General features: G+C 34.0%; 2 protein-coding genes across 7 annotated transcripts; both read right to left on the reverse strand.

Moving 5' to 3' along the window:
- Positions 1-1,282: 1,282 nt before the first annotated feature.
- LOC124845872 (uncharacterized) lies at positions 1,283-9,255 on the reverse strand. Of its 3 annotated transcripts, none has more exons than XM_047323060.2 (13): positions 8,165-9,250; positions 7,320-7,740; positions 6,564-7,236; positions 6,281-6,321; positions 5,868-5,936; positions 4,266-4,366; positions 4,061-4,139; positions 3,685-3,783; positions 3,491-3,559; positions 3,316-3,365; positions 3,131-3,212; positions 2,643-2,737; positions 1,283-2,202 (listed from the first exon to the last, which is right to left on the reverse strand). In XM_047323060.2, the coding sequence occupies exons 1-13, from the start codon at positions 8,605-8,607 to the stop codon at positions 2,076-2,078; spliced, it is 2,349 nt and encodes a 782-aa protein (XP_047179016.1). In that variant the 5' UTR covers positions 8,608-9,250; the 3' UTR covers positions 1,283-2,075. The 3 variants fall into 3 exon arrangements, 2 of the variants coding, with proteins under 2 accessions (XP_047179016.1, XP_047179017.1); XR_015783926.1 differs by having other exon boundaries at positions 2,147-2,202; positions 2,643-2,748; positions 8,165-9,255; XM_047323061.2 differs by lacking the exons at positions 1,283-2,202; positions 2,643-2,737 and having other exon boundaries at positions 3,131-3,252; positions 8,165-9,255.
- Positions 9,256-10,992: 1,737 nt separating this feature from the next.
- On the reverse strand, positions 10,993-16,519 carry LOC148207060 (ATP-citrate synthase beta chain protein 1-like). 4 transcript variants are annotated; one of them, XM_088105437.1, is made up of 18 exons: positions 16,264-16,519; positions 15,918-15,947; positions 15,206-15,324; positions 14,980-15,082; positions 14,714-14,779; positions 14,509-14,632; positions 14,279-14,413; positions 13,750-13,810; positions 13,595-13,671; positions 13,317-13,472; positions 13,093-13,221; positions 12,825-12,957; positions 12,593-12,720; positions 12,264-12,369; positions 12,059-12,135; positions 11,906-11,976; positions 11,534-11,818; positions 10,993-11,278 (listed from the first exon to the last, which is right to left on the reverse strand). In XM_088105437.1, the coding sequence occupies exons 3-18, from the start codon at positions 15,303-15,305 to the stop codon at positions 11,203-11,205; spliced, it is 1,827 nt and encodes a 608-aa protein (XP_087961563.1). In that variant the 5' UTR covers positions 15,306-15,324; positions 15,918-15,947; positions 16,264-16,519; the 3' UTR covers positions 10,993-11,202. The 4 variants fall into 4 exon arrangements, with proteins under 4 accessions (XP_087961563.1, XP_087961562.1, XP_087961561.1 ...); XM_088105436.1 differs by having other exon boundaries at positions 15,847-15,947; XM_088105435.1 differs by lacking the exon at positions 16,264-16,519 and adding an exon at positions 16,029-16,193 and having other exon boundaries at positions 15,847-15,947.
- Between the last annotated feature and the right edge of the window lie 2,279 nt (positions 16,520-18,798).

Genomic DNA, 18,798 nt, shown 5'->3' on the forward strand with positions numbered 1-18,798 from the left:
TTTTTTTTTTCATAACTGCAGTATTCATTTTCTCAATCAATGTTTTTAGAGTTACTTTTGTTAAGAGTTTGTCATGTGTTTTTTTTCTTATGTCAAATGAAAAAACATTAAATCTAACTTGACTATATTGTTTTGACCAAGGATGTTTTGTTCTGCAACTCTAACCTCTTATCCTACACTTCCAAAAATTTCATATCATTACGAATTTTGAAATTCAATTCATAAATTTTTAAAATTTTATTTTCAAAGTTAAAATTTAATAATAATTTAAAATTTTAATAGTATTTAATATACGTTTATATCTTAATAATTTTTAAAATATAATTATTAAAAATAATAATAATTAAGGTTAAAGTGGAATTTATGGAGATGTAATGAGAGGTTGGAGGTGTAGCCCTTTAACCAATCTCAATTTAGTCAACATATATACAAAAATATAGAAAATAAAAAAACCGACAAAAAATTTATCACCAATAACGGAAAACAAATCTGGTTGATATTAATACAAATAATTGTGGTTTATATCAATTCAAAACTACTTCCATTGATTTTAATTGAAAAGAAAAAACATTGGTGTCATGGAAAAAGAATTTAAATGACTCCATCAAAGTCTAACTTTTTTGAGCTTGTTAGGAAACTACATAAGAAAACTCTGCTCAAGTCCCATGCGTGAATTGAGTATGATAATTGTATTAATTATATAAAATTATTTTATGACTCTTAAAATTACTTTTTGAATTGATGATATGCTAACTTCGTATAAGCATCCAATTGAAATCAACATACATAATCTAACATATGTCATAACTGAAGTTACTAATGGAATCCAAACATTGTTTGAATTTTGCCACATTGGAATTACTTGTTGAAACTAAAAGAAAGTGGAACAACACAAAAAAAATGATATAGTATAACTTTTAATGTCAAAACTAACATACTTACCATGCATATTTGTTTGTTTTTAAATAATTATTTTATATTATCAGTATATAATATATTTTCTCTATATTACTGTAAACAGTTAAGTATAAATTACTTAATTCAAACTTCTCCGTTATATATAATCATTTAGTTTGATTTCTGATACAAATACTTGTAAATAAATTATGGGATTCAATTTTTTTTTAAAAAAAGAATTCGATCTTTAAAGTTACAGTAACGAAATGAGAATTGTTAGAATGTTTTTCTTTATAATTTCATGTTTTTTCTCAAAACAAATTTCATTCTTTTATGCCATTTATTAAGGAAATAAAACATTACCATCGCCAAGGATGCAGAGTCGTAAGAAATTCAAATCGTAATAGCAATCTAATCATACCTCCATCTACCATTACATCTAATCTTGAGAAAAACAAATATTTTGATCGTTATATCGCTTAGGAAATCAGCATTTTACAATTCGGTTAATATTCACAAAAAGGGACGGCCAATAGAAGCAGAAGCAATTGAAAATTGGTGTCTAATATAGGAATTATTGCCTATACTCATTCGATGATATTTAGTGTCTAATATAGGAATTATTGCCTATACAGCCAATCAAATTTTAAATGATTCCTTTAAAAGGCTGTCTGATGTGCTAAACTGAACTTTTTGGTTCGAGTGGATAATGATAGAGATCCAACATTAAGTAAAACATTGAAGCACACTGACTTTGTGATTCTAAAATCTATGTAGTCAAATGATTTCTTTTCCCCTTCTTTTCTCCACCTTCTGTACAACTTTGAAATAGTGGCGCAAACATTTGCATAGAAAAGTACAACGTGGGTGGTAATCGATCCAATTGACAAGACTCCAAACATCCAAAACCACCAATCAATTGATGAAACTTAAAAGATGCCACAAGAGAAAAATAAGATGACTGACCCAATCACTATCAAAAGTTTGGCAATCCCCACGTTTCTTTATCACCTTCTTCAAAATAACTTGGCAAATGTTGATGAAGGACTCAGATCAGCTATGCTACAAAGTTCCAAGACCAGTTGTTTGTTTGTACTAACTCATCTACTCCAGCAGCTTTGGTAAAATATATGCAAAAAAAATCATTAACCATCAGAAAAAAATGGCTCCAAGCTTTTCTACGACTCCTTTTGGGTGCTTTCCTTGCTGGCGGATCGTGTTGCCTGGAACTGGATGGCATACTGTTTTTGCAGCTCTCTAAGCCTTTCAAGCAGTTCCGGGAACGTTGGCCGGCATGCTGGATCGCTGGTAGGAACAGACAAATTTGTAAGTTGGAAAAACGTTTGCTAACTCCACTTATATGGCTTCAACATTCGTAAGTAAAACTACCAAAAGAAGGTAGAAAATATAAGGGATCTAGGATTTACATGAAAAAAAAAAAGTTGAGGAGCAAACGCAACAAACCAAGGTCAACTAAGAAACTAAGAATTTCTTATTCACTACAGTCCGAAAATGTAAAATGGGCTACATTAAAATGTTGAATAAATAAAAGGGCAAAATACTTCTTCCAGTTTGATGAAACAGCAAGAAAATACGAAGATTGTTTAGGTAAGCTAGCCAACTATTGGAGCACAAGTAAAGCAACTTCTATATTCCTTTGGGTGATAACTTTCATGCTGGGTATTCAAGGCATTTGGAGGGTTGGGATTGGCGTACAAAAGTTTTACAGAGATTAGAACGCTTACGTGTGCCAGCAGCTCTCAATTATAGAAGCCCACCGTGGATCGACATTTTTTGGAATTTCCAGCCGTTGATTCATGAATCCTACAGCGCCAATCACCTGCAAGATTCCTAGAGGAAAAGTTGTTCATATATGCACCCACAGTGATCCATATTCCATAGTTCATAAAAGAAAATCTTCATATTGAACTGGGAAAACATTATGATATAATAATCTCCAGTCACCATGATCTTTAATAACATAGAATAAGCGTAATTCAAAAACTAAATAAGCTGCAGCCAAAGACAATTTAAACACCCAACTTTCACCCTTAATGGTATAATAGTTCACTTCCAAGTTTGAAAGCACTGGAATAACAAATAACTTCAAAAAAAGCAAAGGCTTGACCAACGATAAAGCCAAACTTTGCAATTCGATTAGATAAGCTTTACTACCAATTTAAGCTTCGTGCGTATATATTTTCGAAGGTTCATGTACTCATGAAAGAAATACCTGCATTGAGTTGAGATTATCCCAAGGTATCTTTTCAGTTGCAATTTCCCATAGTATCACTCCAAAGCTGTAAACGTCAGATCTGATGTTCCCAAGAAGCAGCAAAAACAGATATTCAAAGTCTGAAATTTGTTTAGAAACATCAGTGGAGAGAAAGTGTAAATGAAAGCACAGATAGGACATACTTCTCATCGGAGGGTTCATTACGAAGAACTTCGGGTGCCATCCATTGGGGCTATAAAGCAAAAAAAATGCTAGGATCAGTGAGATGTTTTGAGACTCTTTAGCATTGAAAAATATAAAGGGGACAATTGCAAAAATATAAGAAATATTATGTCCCACTAAAGAAAAAGAGTGTACCGTGCCCCTGCCAGTCTTAGTTGTGAGATATGTTTCGTGCTTAACTCGTGAAAGACCAAAATCACCAACCTGTTCAGTTAAAACGTCATCAAGATATTTGTAGTACCACAGACAGTGTTAGAACCTTTAAGCAATCAAGGACAAGCTTCCAAACCAACATCGTAGAATAAATAGAAAACTGAAAAGTGGCTGACCTTCACAGTCCAGTTCTTATCAACTAGAAGATTTGAAGACTTCAGATCTCTGTGGATGATAGGTGGGTTAGAATGATGAAGATAATTTACGCCCCGTGCCTGTAGAAAGAATATGTTGTAAGCATACAACAAGCTTCAAACAATGCGAGAGATGCTTTCTAAAATACTAATGGAATTTATATTTATACGAGCAAAGTCAGAATTACGTTATGCTCCAGGAGTAAAATCCGAAATAAATTAATAATGCCAAAAGGAAAGGGAAACAAAGTGAATGATCCACTAGTATACCAAATAAATAGCATCATAACAATGACCTTATTTGGAAGGAAAAGAGTTAAACACCATACGATCTATAGTTCTATTATTAAATACTCACAATATCCAAGGCCATATGAACTCGCCGTCTCCAGTCAAGTTTAGAAGTGTTTCTGTGTAACAAGCGGCACAAGCTTCCACTGAAGTAATAAAATACAAATGAACACAGCAATGATTAACCCAGCTAAGTACTTCGTGATACATAGCATAGTAAAGTACAATCACATGCTCTTAATACAAATGGGTCAAAAGAAAAGTCAGCAAACCGTGGGAGAAACTCTGTCACGATGCAGAGACGTTGAGGTGAAGTCACGGCCCCCATAAAGAGAAGAATATTTGGGTGTCGAAGTCTTTTCATTACAGACACCTTCATACGAGAAAAATGTTGTCAAATCGATGTAAGACAAGATATTGCAGGGGTCTGCCAAGGACTCGTGAGGTTTAGACGAAAAAAGTGATCAATACGGTAAAATAATCAAGTGGAAGAACAAGGCACAGCTCCATATTAGTTAAATTCTAGAAAGTACATTATATCAAATCCCTAGCGATCCTAATAGCCACGGCACTCAATAACTAATAGTTTCTGCACCGATCCAAATTCTTTCCGATTATTTTAAACATATTATGGGAAATTGTCAATCTTGAAAATATAATGCAATCTAGGCTGTGTAAGTGTGCACCCATATTACCATGGTAAATTGGAGTATAAAGTCGGATAATTAAAGGAATAGAATATATATGGGTCATATTAAATCAATATAAGCAGTTTATCGTATTTAAGGAAGAAAGATGTGGCTAATAACAAGATGCAGAGTAACCAAACAGTATTGAACTTGAAGGACAACTAATGAAGAGAAAAAAAAAGTCATCCAGTCACAAATGGGAAACCACATCACAAAAGCTAGCTGTTGTAGGTGTAGAGCCCAAAGCCTTATAAAACCCGCACTCTAGAAACCCTTGAGTTCATACGGGCTGGATGTACACACTAGCCCTTTTACTAGCCAAAGCGAATGCACGGCAGTGCACCACCCACTGCTTCTTCATAACTGAGACACTGTCGCGAAAAGATCTGATATCAATTGATACGAATCATGGAAGAGCTAGATCACAAAAGCTAGCCATTTCAATTGGAGCCAAAGGCTGTATAAATCCCACACTAGAACTCAGTACTCTCAGTATAGGTTGTCCCCTCCTAAACTCCTTTATCGTTAGAGGAGATTAAGAGATAATGAGACTGAATTTTACTCAACCAGTCATGCTACAAATCATACACTATTTTTTACGTTAAATGTGTGGCTTTATACTGTATTTGGCAATTTGCATGCACTCCACAATGCAGATGATGTTTATCTTTTACGCTAAATGTGTGGTTTTTCACTGCATTTGGCTAATTATATCCACTCTAAGGTAAATAATGTAACACCTCACCCCACCCCCTGCAACCAAAAACAAAACAGAATAACAATGTAGGCCATCATTCACCTAAGCCATGTACGTATAAACATGGATCCCTTTCACAAGCTTAGCAAAGTCACAACGATGCCTATTAATCCTTATATAAAATAACCAAAAGTGATTAAGAAGCCCAACGCATGCTTTACAAATGAATCAAGTTCACTTAATAGAGACCAATGATGCCCAACATGCAGGTAGATTTGTTCTCATAAAATCATGGTATTAAAAAGGTGAAAGCAACAAGTATGACATTTCCCTCCCAATTGTGCAATAATTGAGCAAACATCAAAGTAAGGAAAACTGTTTTGTTTTAGCCGATTTTCCTCTCCTAATTACATTGGCAACAATAGTTGTTTTTCTGAACCTTTGTCACTTCCTCACTAATAAGAAAATTAGGCTACAGGAAAGCATACCTCTTGTCTGAAGGACAATATCACATCATCTGAATATTCTTGCTTTGAGAAAACTTTAACGGCAACATCCTGCAAAATTCCAAATATAAGTTGACATCAGAATTTCAGTCAGCTTATAAAACTATAACAGGCACGTTCTAACGTTGTCTGGCTTAGAATTGCCATCCTCTTTTCGCAGGACAACCAGAAATTCTATGATGCCTTAACTCAAGAATGTTGAACTAGCACAATAAAGGACATCGGTATACTAAATGCTATTAGTTTCCAGTTGCACCAATATATAAGCTTACGCCCCAAAAAGGCAAGGAAAAGAATGCATTAAAGAAACCTAAGCTAGAGTAAATTTCTTGGAAAATATCCTCTATAATGGAAGAAATTAAAATCAGAAATCGCAGCAAGAGAAAAGAACATACTGATCCATACCACAGAGCATGATATACAGTTCCACAAGAACCTGCAATTTGGAAAAGGAAACGGTTATGTGAATAGGAAATGAAGTCACGGGTATAGCATAGAAGGCATAATAACCATTGTTAACTTGATATTTGGGTTTGCAAGCATAGGCATAATAAATTATGAGAGCTCTAGAAAGAAACGAACAGAATTTCAAACATAGAGTAAATTTTTCTCTTAAGGCATAGATGTTTTCAAAAGATTATGTTCTCAAGTTTGCCCCACTAGTTAAGAGTGTCTCACCTTGCCCAATTTGTTCTCCAATTGTCAGGTCCTCCCACAAAATTTCATAATCCAAGCAATCAGTGTCCACATCCACTTTATTATTGACAGCACAACTGCCAGCACTCCCACAGCTGCTGGCACTGCTTGTGCTGTTAACATTAAAGGAGGACCAGGATCCTGAAACTTCACTGTTATTAGGGCGATTACTTTCACCTCCCTGGCTTTCTTGCTTCAAGCTAGAAGACAGAATCTTCTGATTAACTGATTCATTTTCTCGATCATTCTGTCTCCAGGGCCCAGTAACTCGAACATTGGTTCCCTCTGATCCATCTGAACCTTCTCGGTCCTTTGTTCTCCATGGCCATGATAATGTTTTCCTTTGAATCCAGGCTTCAGCCTTAGCAGGTATGATTTTGTGAATAGATTTTCCTTCACTCTCGTCACCAGACCCTCTCGAAGATTTTCCCTGGGACTTTTCTTCGCCGTGAGAAAGCACACCAAAATGGGACGGTGCCACCTCACCTCTGGGGGTGCTAGCTCCACTGGAATTAGCATCCTCTCTCTGGTCCGAAAGAACAGATTCCGACAAACTATGCTCAGAATGATGACTTTCACCACTTCCAACTTCACGATCCACATTATTTTCTCCCGTCCAGATCCTTGACTTTACTTTGTTACTCACCTTTGATGCCTGTTTAATGATTAAAGATGTCAAGAGTCGAGGCACACCACTGTATACTAAAATTACAGAATCAAAAAAGTTATGTCACAAACCAAATTTGAAATTTTCGACGCAAGAGCAACTTGAAGTGGCTGCTGAGTATCAATGCCAAGTTTATTCGTAATGCTACTTCTAGATCGAGTTCCGCCTGAGTCCAAATCTAACTCAGTGTTCCTTACACCAGACATCGGAACTTTCATTTCAAGAAAAGGCCGTGAATCACAAGAGACACAAATTATCCCAACTAAGCTTCCATCATCATCATAGAAAGGTGTATTAGTCGCTACAGCTATGAACTTCTCTCCCATCTTATTCTTGACCGGAAATTGCCCCGTCCAGTTCTCTCCCATCATTACACGGTTAACTGTATCATTGGCCATGCCCAAATCCCTAGGGTCTACAAGCAGCTCAATCCCATCCCGCCCTAAAGCTTCCTCTGCAGTATAACCATACAGATTTTCCGCACTACGGTTCCTGCAAAATTTTCCCCAACCACATTTTTGTTTTCTCAAAACAAGGTCTTAATATAGGTTCCCCGAATTAACGCAATCAGCACCATACAACATCACATGCTCAACAGTAAACAATATATATCAAACATTAAAACACAGCCAGCACATCCATTTTCCAGCAAAGAACTAATCACAAGTATTTATAGTAAGAAGCTTTTCCCTAAGTATTCACAGAAAAGGAAAATCATCCGACTTTCTCTCATGCACTAAAATTAACTCGTGCATTTCATTTTGAAAAGGTTAAATGAGAAAGTTGCTATAAAAGTCAATACATTCATATATTCCACATCTTCGTTAACTATCACCGTTACAGAATAGAAAAATTACACAGAATTTAATAGCAAAACAAATAAAAAAACGCGATACGCATTGAGACAAAGACTGACCAGTATATTATGCGACAGTTAAGATCCAATATATGAACAGACTGTCCCATTGACTGCAAAATATTAAGATACTGCCGTTCAGTGAAATTCACGGCGGAAGGGCCACGGCGCGGAGTAGCACCTTCTCCTTCTCCTTCTCCTCCACCTCCTCCGCCGCCGCCGTGAATTTGAGGATCGCCGCCGCCGCGGCTCTCTCTCTGCAGCGGCGAGGATTGTTTGAAGGAACACGAACCTCTCTTCCACGCAGCTGCCGGCGCATCAGTCCGCCTCCTCGGCGGAGCGCCCAATCTGGAACGCTGCGGAGAGACGGAGTGCGACCTCTGGCGATGTCCATGCCTCACATCGGAGAGTTTGAGCTTTGACATTTCTTGCTTCAAGTGCGCGTGTCCTTCTTCTAACTGTTGGATCTTCTTCACGAGTTCATCCGGTGGTGGAGTTCCCATTGCAACAACAATCACAATCACAATCGCAATCACAAACACAAACACACGCTATTGCTATCGTCCTCTTCAGATATGTTTATTTTATCCACTAACAACAAGCAACCGCAACAACAACATTCACCTCCCTTTTCTCTAGAAGCTACCAACACATATAGCTCATAAATAAATTGATTAGACACAGATTGCAATAAATTTTCAATTCAAGTTCAAAGTCTTATCTCTCAACAGAGTCAATACAACATCAAAACAAAAAAAACAAACTCTTCCTTTCTCTATCTCTATTATCTCTACCTATATTCTTCACTCTTACTACTTTTTTTTTTCCTTTTTTTCCTTCTCCTTTGCCTTTGCTTACTCTTACTTCAACTCTTTCTCTTTCCATTCTCTATCTCATCGTTAATATCTGAATCCAGCTATTTGGACCAAAAGAAAGTTATTCATTATTATTACATCATAAAAGTAGACCAAAAAATCCCACTCGCAATCCCGCGCGTGGCAGTAACAGCCCGTTCTCCTTTCGAGTTCTTAGTGTTAGACCAATCCAGGACACACGTGTATCAACTCTCTCCTATGGGTGTGCTTTATGCTCCTAACGTACTCTGTCTTTTTGGTTTAAAAACTTTTGAGTCGCTTCATTCTTATTGGTTCATTCTCACACCAGCGCTTTTTTTTTATTCCATGGAGCATGCTATTTTTTCTCTTCAGGAGGACTCCACTTGTTTTAATTTGGTTCAGACACAATACTGGACACATTTCTTACCTGTTTTTTCCTTGTTAGCAAAATTTGTGATTACTCATCATAAAGTAAAATGAAATGAGACCTCAAATGAGCAAGCAACAAGATATTTTTCTTTATACATTTTTGGGTATGTTCATTGGACTGACACCTTATAATTTAATCTGTTTCTCAGTGTCCATAAAAATAATAACGTACATTTGATATTTTTAATATATTAAATATAATTTAATAAGTGTAAGTATACTTCAACCATGCAATACACATATTATGATAACATAAAAAAATTAAAAGACAAAAACTATTTTTTCTAAGTTAAGACTCTATTTTTATATTATTTATTTATTTTCAGTTGTGTTAGTAAAATAAAAGTATAAATCTTTTTAAGATATTAAAAATATATAGCCGTCACTGAACTAGTTAAGTATTATCAGAGCGTTCCTAAAAGTAAATCACCACTTTTTTGCCTTAAACAGTCTAAATCAGATATATTCTGTATTTACTTTCCAAAATCAAGATAGGAAAAACTAACTCTTTGTTTTTCCAATTGAATGGTTTACTGTAACTTTTGTAAGAGTGGCCAAGAATTTTGTTTCTTATTATTGAATTTATATTCTTATATATTACTTTATAATTTTAATTATTCTTGTATGAGTTGCTTTACAACTCCTTTTTTTTCTCTTCTATTTTATTTTAGTTATTGGAGAAATTCTTTAAATTTTTGAACTTGTAAGAACTTCAAATTAGTATTTTTCTATTGTTAGTATGTGACAATAGATGGGTAAGTAATCATTTTAAATGTTACACGTAAATAAAATTAATTTGATGAAGATAAAAATAAAAATTTAAAATAAAAAACATTAATTAGATCATAATTGAAGAATTAAGAATTAAAAATATGAAAAATTGTATGACATTTTATTAGAATTTGTAATAGTAAAAAATATTTCTGTATGAAAATCCTTATAACTTTATTATCTTCTTAATACTGTATGATTAAATTCTTAGACAATTGGTTTCTTGAATATAAATAAGTGCATACAGACAACTTTAGGAGGCTTGAAAAATAGAAAGAATATAGAAGAATCAGGCTATCCTATCCCACGGAGGAGGGGAAATATAAGAATCATTATTTCAAATTTTGCAAGTGTTCATTGTAATACGAAAATAAAATACATGAAAGAAAAAGAAAAGTGAAATATATCATTTGACCAATCAAAAATAAATATATAGAATAAAGATAAAGTTAAAGTTACTTTTCAACAACGTTTGAAAGTTTGCTTTGGTGTAAAATAGAAAATAGAAAAATTTATGTGATTGAAATAAATTATTAAGATTAACAGTGTACTAATTAAAATAGTTTTTGACCTGCATCAGTGTAAGATTTAGAGCTTAAGACTAAAATTCAAAGCCAGGCTTTTGAAATACTGTTTGTTTATTTTCTTCAACTACATTTATTGGACCAAACAAATGTTGAAGTAAAAATAATTGGGGCATCTTTTCATGTTCTACTTAGAGTCGTTATTAGCATAAATAAACACACAAGATTACGATTACCAGAATTTTTAACAAAATAGCAGAGTGATGCACGAATGCACAAGGACTTGGTGACCAATTTTGTTTGGAGCCATGGTAGAATAGAGACCATCTTCATCAAGAGCAAGAAGAATAATTTTAATTTAACTAAGTTATTTCTTAAATTAATTTTTAATACAACTTATAAACAGCTAGATACCAATAAGCCCCCCGTACACTAGTCTAACAACTAAAAAACAAAATCATTCCAGCATTGATGCATGATTTCCCGAAAAACAGCTTATCTGAAGCATAGCAAAGTTCTTTCAGCAATACAGAACCCCTCATTTTGTGTACAGAACATCTTCCCATGGATGGCGGTAGAGTGGCTGTTTCAATCTCTTTTGGTCAAAGGTATGCCTGAAAAGATGAATTAATAAAAATGAATTAATTTTAAGTCTTGAATGCTGTATCTGTAACACAAACTTTAGATGTCAAAATCCAATGAAATTACGAGTTTTGACAGTGGGAATGGTTGAAATTTGTGTGTGTATACCCAAAAATGATATCTCTTATTTACTAGAAAAAAGAAATAATAAACGCTCTTACTGACAGATAAATACGATAAAAATGAAGCTCTTTCTGACAAATAAAGACAATCAAAACGAAACTCACCCTATCAGACCAATGGAGCGTGCCAAAACAAAAAGCCCATTCAGATAGCCAATTCCCACAATTTCGTCAACCTCTTGTTTGGTGAACATTCCGCTACCAGCTAGGAGATCCAAGAAAAGCGACCCAATTGCACCATCGACGTTTAAAACTAGATTATTTGCCTTGGTGAGGGTGTAGTTTTCAACTTCAACAGCATACTCCATGTATTTCACAGATGGAAAATGTGTGCGTGCAAACTTTTGTAGCAGCTCGACTCTCTTATCTTTGTTATCCCTATTCTTGATTCTAGTTTATAGAACAAAACCAAAATTTACATTTAGATCTTCGTAGAAACAAAACCAAATAGAAAAAAATAGTAAATGAACACACTACCTGTGCCCTATTCCAGGAACACGGATGCCCTTCTTCTTCATACTTTCAACAAATTCATAAGGTGTAAGATTCTGTAACAAGAAAATGTGCGGTATGGCATGTTAAAACAATAAATGGATAGCTAGCTTCACGGGAAAAGCCTATTAATCATACCCTGTCATAAGCATCCTTGAAATACCGAGCAGCATCATCAATGGCACCCCCAAATCGAGGACCAATTGTAAGCAAGCCTGTTATAAACCAAGAATGCCAAATGAAAAATATTAGAGACGATTGAAAGGAAATATTAGTGCACAGACACGGTTACTCAGATAACAAACATACTTCGGCAGTAGAAAGACTAGAGGCCAGTATTTACCCGATACAAGACAGGAGACAAGGTCTTTTCCAGCCCTTGCTGTTACTATAGAATTGTGAGCACCAGAGACACAAGGACCGTGGTCAGCACACAGCATGATACATATCTGATATCACCAATGTAAAGCATCAGAAAAATATAAGCTAGAAGATGATATCAATATTTTACTCAAAAACCAATACCTATATGAAATGCGAATAGTGCAATAATAGTCTTAAAAAAGAGCATGAGCATAGACAGTTTCACATGCCTAAGGTAGACAACGCATAAAAAGAAAGGGAGAACTAGATTTTATGAAAGCTCAGCAAACTGGAATGTGAATAGTATACCTCAATAAATTGAGTACAGTAACGGGGAAGGCTACGTTTGAACCACAAAAGAGAGATAACATCCCCCACACCATAACCATTTTCAATAATGGTAGACATGGGTACACCAGCATAGCAGGGCTCCTCACCTTTGGAAAATAATGGAAGAGAAGTTTGATTTAGCTATCAAATGTATCCTTGGGACACCTCATTTCCATGTTACAATTGACAAACTTGATGGATCCCAACATACCTCTGTCATCAGAGATGGTGGAAATAATGTGAGTTGGAGAACGTACTTTTCCACTCTTAATTGCAATGTTAAGGTCCTCAGGAATTGGTGGAGGAGTAAACTCTTTAATAGGTGCGATCTTCCCTTCTCCAACCTAGCAAAAGAAAAACCAACCACGATAGTCAGGCTAATCTAGAAAACTGACAACTTCTTTAAAGCATTGCTCCTTATGGGAGATGGAACAAGGAAAAAAACAGTTATGAAGATAAAATTTTCAAGATAAACTAACCAGTTTGTCATATGTTTCCTTTATTGCAGCTTCAAAAGCCTCATATGAAGTGGGAACAACAGCTCCAGCGTCTTTTAGTGCCTGATTCTTTGCTTGAGCAGACTCCATGTCACTGCCACTTTTTGCTCCCTAATTTATAAATTTGCCAATGGACATCAGGAATTTGCCTCCCATGTTATAAATAGAACTGAGAATTAGTCAAAAATAACGAGCCAGTGACATACAGCATGACCAAATTGTACTTCAGATTTGAAGAGTCTTGCACAGGTTCCGCTAACCCAGGCAACGACTGGCTTTGTCACTTTCCCTTGTTTTAGGGCTTCCACCAGAGAATACTCATCTCGCCCACCAAGCTCACCAAGTACTACTATCATTTTAACCTACGGTTTGATGTAAATACAGACTGATCATTCACAGGAAAATTATAGGCTCCAAATTCTTCACAGTTCTTTATGAGTTTCAGATGTTATGTACGGTAACCAAGATGAAAATGAAATTTTACCTGTGGTATGTTGTTAAACCGCAAAACATGGTCAGAGAGTGTGGAACCTGGGAAAACATCTCCGCCAATGGCAATGCCTGAAGCAAGACAAAAGATTAAAAATATAATTCAAAACTATCGTTAAAGAAATACAGCAACATACACCCTGGCAGTACCTTCATAAATTCCATCAGTCACACGGGCAATAGTGTTGTATAATTCATTTGACATCCCACCCTGCAATTCAATAGTTTTTTCTTCTCTCAACCATTGGTGTATACATAATAAGACAACGCCAAAAGAAATAGAGCTCAAATTCCAAATTTCTTAGCTGTTTGGTAATCAAACATTGGATAACAGTAATTTTACTATCAAAATGCTAGCACATCATTTTAGCTGTACTAGCCGGTGCTATTACTTAACAACAGAAAGGGGGTCGTAGTGATGTTACAGAATCCTATCAAACAGGTTTACTACTACCAATTTTCACTGTTATGCAGAACTGCACTTCAATATTAATTGATTCATCACTCCACAACCATAATTTCCACTCTGAAATCTACAAGACTATGCTCACGAATACATTGATAGAAAAGCATCTCCTCCTTTCAAAGTAGTACTAGATATAATATCATATCCTTAACAAGAGAAAAGTGAGATGGAACAACACTATGCCATGAACTGGAAAATAAAAAATCTACATACAGATTTAGAAACAAATCCAACAGATCCAGGCCGGTAGAGCTTGCACTGAATTATGTTCTCAATTGTTCCAGCAGTGTCACCTATCTTAAAACTACCAGCTTGAATTCCTCCGACAGTGGCTGGACCAATAACAACCTAGCACAACATCATCACTAAAATTAGTATTTCCAACCTATTCTATTTAGCTACGAAGTTTTCTTATTTAATTTGATTTCCATTTCTTCTCTCACCTTATTGTTTGCCCGGGCATACGCTATCAATTGCTTAGTGTCTGACTCAGGGACGCCTTCAGCAATAATAGCAATAACTCTAATTGTCGGCTGCTTTAAAGCAGACATGGATGATGCAGCCGCACTGCAAGTATATCAAACTATTATCGTGATACCATGCAATAAGATAGTCCTGGACTCAAAAAGAACAGCCATGAATACCAACCTTCTAAACGATGCAAAATTGATGAACACATCAGCAGTAGGGTGTGCAGCACAAGCTGCTTCAATACTGAAAAATAAGTCAAACATAAACTTACAGAAACGAGAATTTCCTTTCATTACAGGTTACTTGGTATTCCAGCGGCATGTCCAAGCAGTAAAGAGACCACAAAAATGAAGGGAGGAAAAGAAAACTCTTAACCATGTTTGGTTCACCAAGTCCAAATTTTAAGCCAAAAAGAGACAATTTGTGAATCATGAAACACATACTCAGCATGAACTGGGATTGCAATTTCCTCCTGACCAAAAAAGAGTTTTTGAAATCCCTCCGAACCAGGATTAATAATTCCAGCAACTGATGGTGTTTCTCTACCTGCCAATAAAATAATTGGAACTTTCATTAATAAAAAAAACACATTAATGTAGCTCCACAATTTGCTACTGTAAGTCTCGAATTGTAATAAGGAATTAAAATGATAAAATTGATGATGCACACCACAAAGAAAGTCAAAGTCAAGCATCCGTTGGATGGGAAGTTGCTTGTAGTTGTAAAACAAAGCTTGTGTAGTACGCGAGAATAGTTGTCCAGCGGCCATGACGAAGAAACAGATGGATCTGATAACATACACTAATGCATTATATTGCAGAAGAAGCTAGGTACAATATAAACCAATATTTGACATGTAAAATTCCCTCAAAATCACCTATAGATATCGAAATCTCTCTCCAGGATTCAGTATCAATCAACTATTTAATTTTAAGCAGAAAGACAGATAAATTATTTAAGATATATCGATTAAAAATAACCACAACCCTCGAATAACTTACTGACACTTCAGCCTAATAGTTATACTATATAACAGCTCTAGGATCACAGGACTGATTAACAAAACATAATAAGCAGATCAACCAGATTCGTGATGCGCAAAATTCCACGTGTCATGCATGTCATGAATTATCATCAAACACACGCACGGCAAAGGAATAGAGCAAACAAACCAGTATGTGAAACCTCTTAAACTTCAAAAGCAAGAAAAGAAACCACTGAGCTTACGAAGAAAAACAACACTCGTTCCTAACTCTAATATAACCTCAGAAAAGGAAACGCAACAATGCATCATTAAATTCCTAACTTACAAGAAAAGGAAACAGATTAACGAAGAACCAAATTTGTCAAAGGAGTGAGTAAATGAGACTGAAAGCCTAACCGAGTCTTGAACCACCACCAAACAGCTACCCTGACAAGATGGACGTGACGTTAGGCATTAAGTTTGAATAAAAAAAAAGTATAAAATATAATGCTGATCCAACGTAATTACTGCAACTCGCCAGATCCGAAATTCCGATTCCACATAATTAGACAAAAACATTAAAAACAAGATGATATCGTCATGTGCATGCTGTCGGTTTTGAAATTGGGGAAAGAAAGAACGAAGAGAGAAATGAAATTGAAGCAGAATGGGGAACAGCGAAGAGAGAAATATGATGAGATTGGTGAAGTGATAATGGAAGGAAATGATGAAAGGAGATCTGAGATTGAAAGAGAAAGTGTACCTAAATGGAGTAAGCTGCTAGAATTTAGGATGAATGCTGTGCAAGAGACGATATAAGTTTTATATATAATGAAATGAATGAGAGTGGTCACGTGAGAGTGATATTTGGCTTAGCTCATGGGTCAGCATTATTATGATTTGTTAAAACCTCATCCACATACATACATTCTCATTGTCCAATTTCCATAACTCTCTCTCACAGTCTGTGTTTTGCGAAACAGAAGGTGGGGTGAGCACTGGCAGTATTGGTCATTGGAGAAGGAGGCGGTAACCGGTTATGTTATCTTATGTTATCTAATGTGCGTGGTGAATCACACCCCCACTTTTATCTCTTCTTTTTTATTTTTTATTTTAGGTTTTAACTTTAAATAGAAACAACGTACATTGGAGTGACGAAACCTTTTTATATTACAAAGTTATCACATCAGTTTCGACTTTTATATTATTTTTAGGAAAATGTTATTTGGACAACAAAAGTTTGACACAATTTTGACAACGGCGATGTGGCAGCTGTGCATTGGCTCAGTGAACCGGGTTGAGGGGTATTTTGGGTTTTTTCTGGTTTGTTTTCAATTCACTGAGCCAATGCACAGCTGCCACGTCGCCGTTGTCAAAATTGTGTCAAACTTTTGTTGTCCAAATAACATTTTCCTAATTTTTAACTCATCTTCCTTTTTTAATAAATGTTAGCGAAGACACACGCAACTATCTTTACTTTTTATATGATGATAAAAAATAAAAAATTTATTATTATTGTTATTATTATAATTATGAAATTAAATATAAATCATTTTTTTACTGTGAATAGTTTTATTATTTTAGGTAGTTTTATAATAAAAAGTATTAAGTTTAAAAAATGTTTATAGAAATGATAAAATTATAAAATAGTTATTTTAATTTTAAAAAATTATTTAAAGAGTAAATTTTAAAAACAATTACCGAGAGAAGATAGGAATTTCTTTAAGAAGAAAAAAAAGAAGAGAACACAGTAAATAATTAAGACTAATTTATGTGTTTTATTCTTTAAAAGAAAAGTCTTATTTATAACATAATATAATTCAAGGATTATCAATAGTTAATATAAGTAGTTAAATATTAGTAATTAATGAATTATATGCGTAATTAATTAATCAATTATGAAAATTGTAACAAGTTAATAGTCAATCATTTATTAATAACATGTCTTCTTCTTCATTAATCAAGTTTATGCGTTTTTTTTTGTTTACAATAATTATTTCCATGGTATGAACATACGAGAAAATAACAATTAATTCAATGCAAGACGAAAGTAGTAGTGTTAGTTTAGAATCATCCAGTTTTGAAAAACTTTATTATTCTTTTGAAAGAGTGTAATACTATATCTTATAATATGTATATTTATTTTTGGTATTATAGTTATATAACTCTAAAATAATTATATATATATATAAGTACATTTTTCAATCTATATATCAATTAAACAAAATAATTTTATTTTAGTTATTTATATTTTTTAAACAGGGAAATAATTTTAGCTTAAGTGATAGTTAATTATTTAAGTGAAAAAAATTTAGAAGAAAAAAAAACTATCTTGGATGTTTTGTTTTTCAAGTCAAAATTATTTTTTCGGCTGAGCAAACAATGCAAAATTGTAAAAAATAGCAAGAAAAGGAAAATAAATACAAGAATTTCAAATAATTTCGTGTTACAAGTAATTATGAATTCTAATATTTCAAAACTAATCAATAATTTATCATATCACAACTTATTAAAAGAGAAAAAAATTGAATGCAAAACTTAAATGTGCTTCAAAGATTTTTCATAAATAGGACATAAATAGACATAAAGCATTTTTAAAAAAGCTTAAACTTACTTCATATTTATAAACTTTATCTAAAAATATCAAACACTCATAATTAAATCAAGAAAATTCCTAATTAACTTGTCATATGTCATTAAATGAAATCATTTACTTTTGAATATTGAAAATTTTCAACACACAAAATAGAGAACTTATTATTCATATATTTCTTAAATTTATTTAAAGTTATATACATAAACATATTAATTTAAAAAAATATAAACAAAAGTAATTAAAACCAACAATTTATTACAATATCTCATTTTCTAAACCATCCAAATAATAGTAATAATGATATTCACGGTAAATAAAAGATTGCAAAAAAAACTTTATAGACGGAACAATCAAATTCAAAAATGAAAATTGAAAATCAGATTCTCTTTGTTCATAATCATCATCATCACCAAAATGAAATATTTTCATGGATAAGTTAACTCTTATTATCTCAAATTTTATGCTCTTTGGATAATTTTAAAAAAAAATATCTGCAAAGTTAGAGAAGTTTTAATTTCCTCGAAACAAGTCTCATTCACAAACTTGACACACCATTACATGCTGTATTTAGTTAGCTTGAATCTTACTTGCATCCTAAAAATCCAAAAAAAATATATATTCAAGAAATTGGAACAAATACAAATAAAACTTAGTCCAGTGAGTCTGCTTCATAAACTATATACTGAGCTCAAAAGCTTCCAA

This window comes from Vigna umbellata, chromosome 1 (assembly GCF_029865625.1).
Source record: "Vigna umbellata cultivar VRB3 chromosome 1, Vumbellata_1.0, whole genome shotgun sequence".
In the NCBI taxonomy this organism is placed as follows: Eukaryota; Viridiplantae; Streptophyta; class Magnoliopsida; order Fabales; family Fabaceae; genus Vigna; species Vigna umbellata.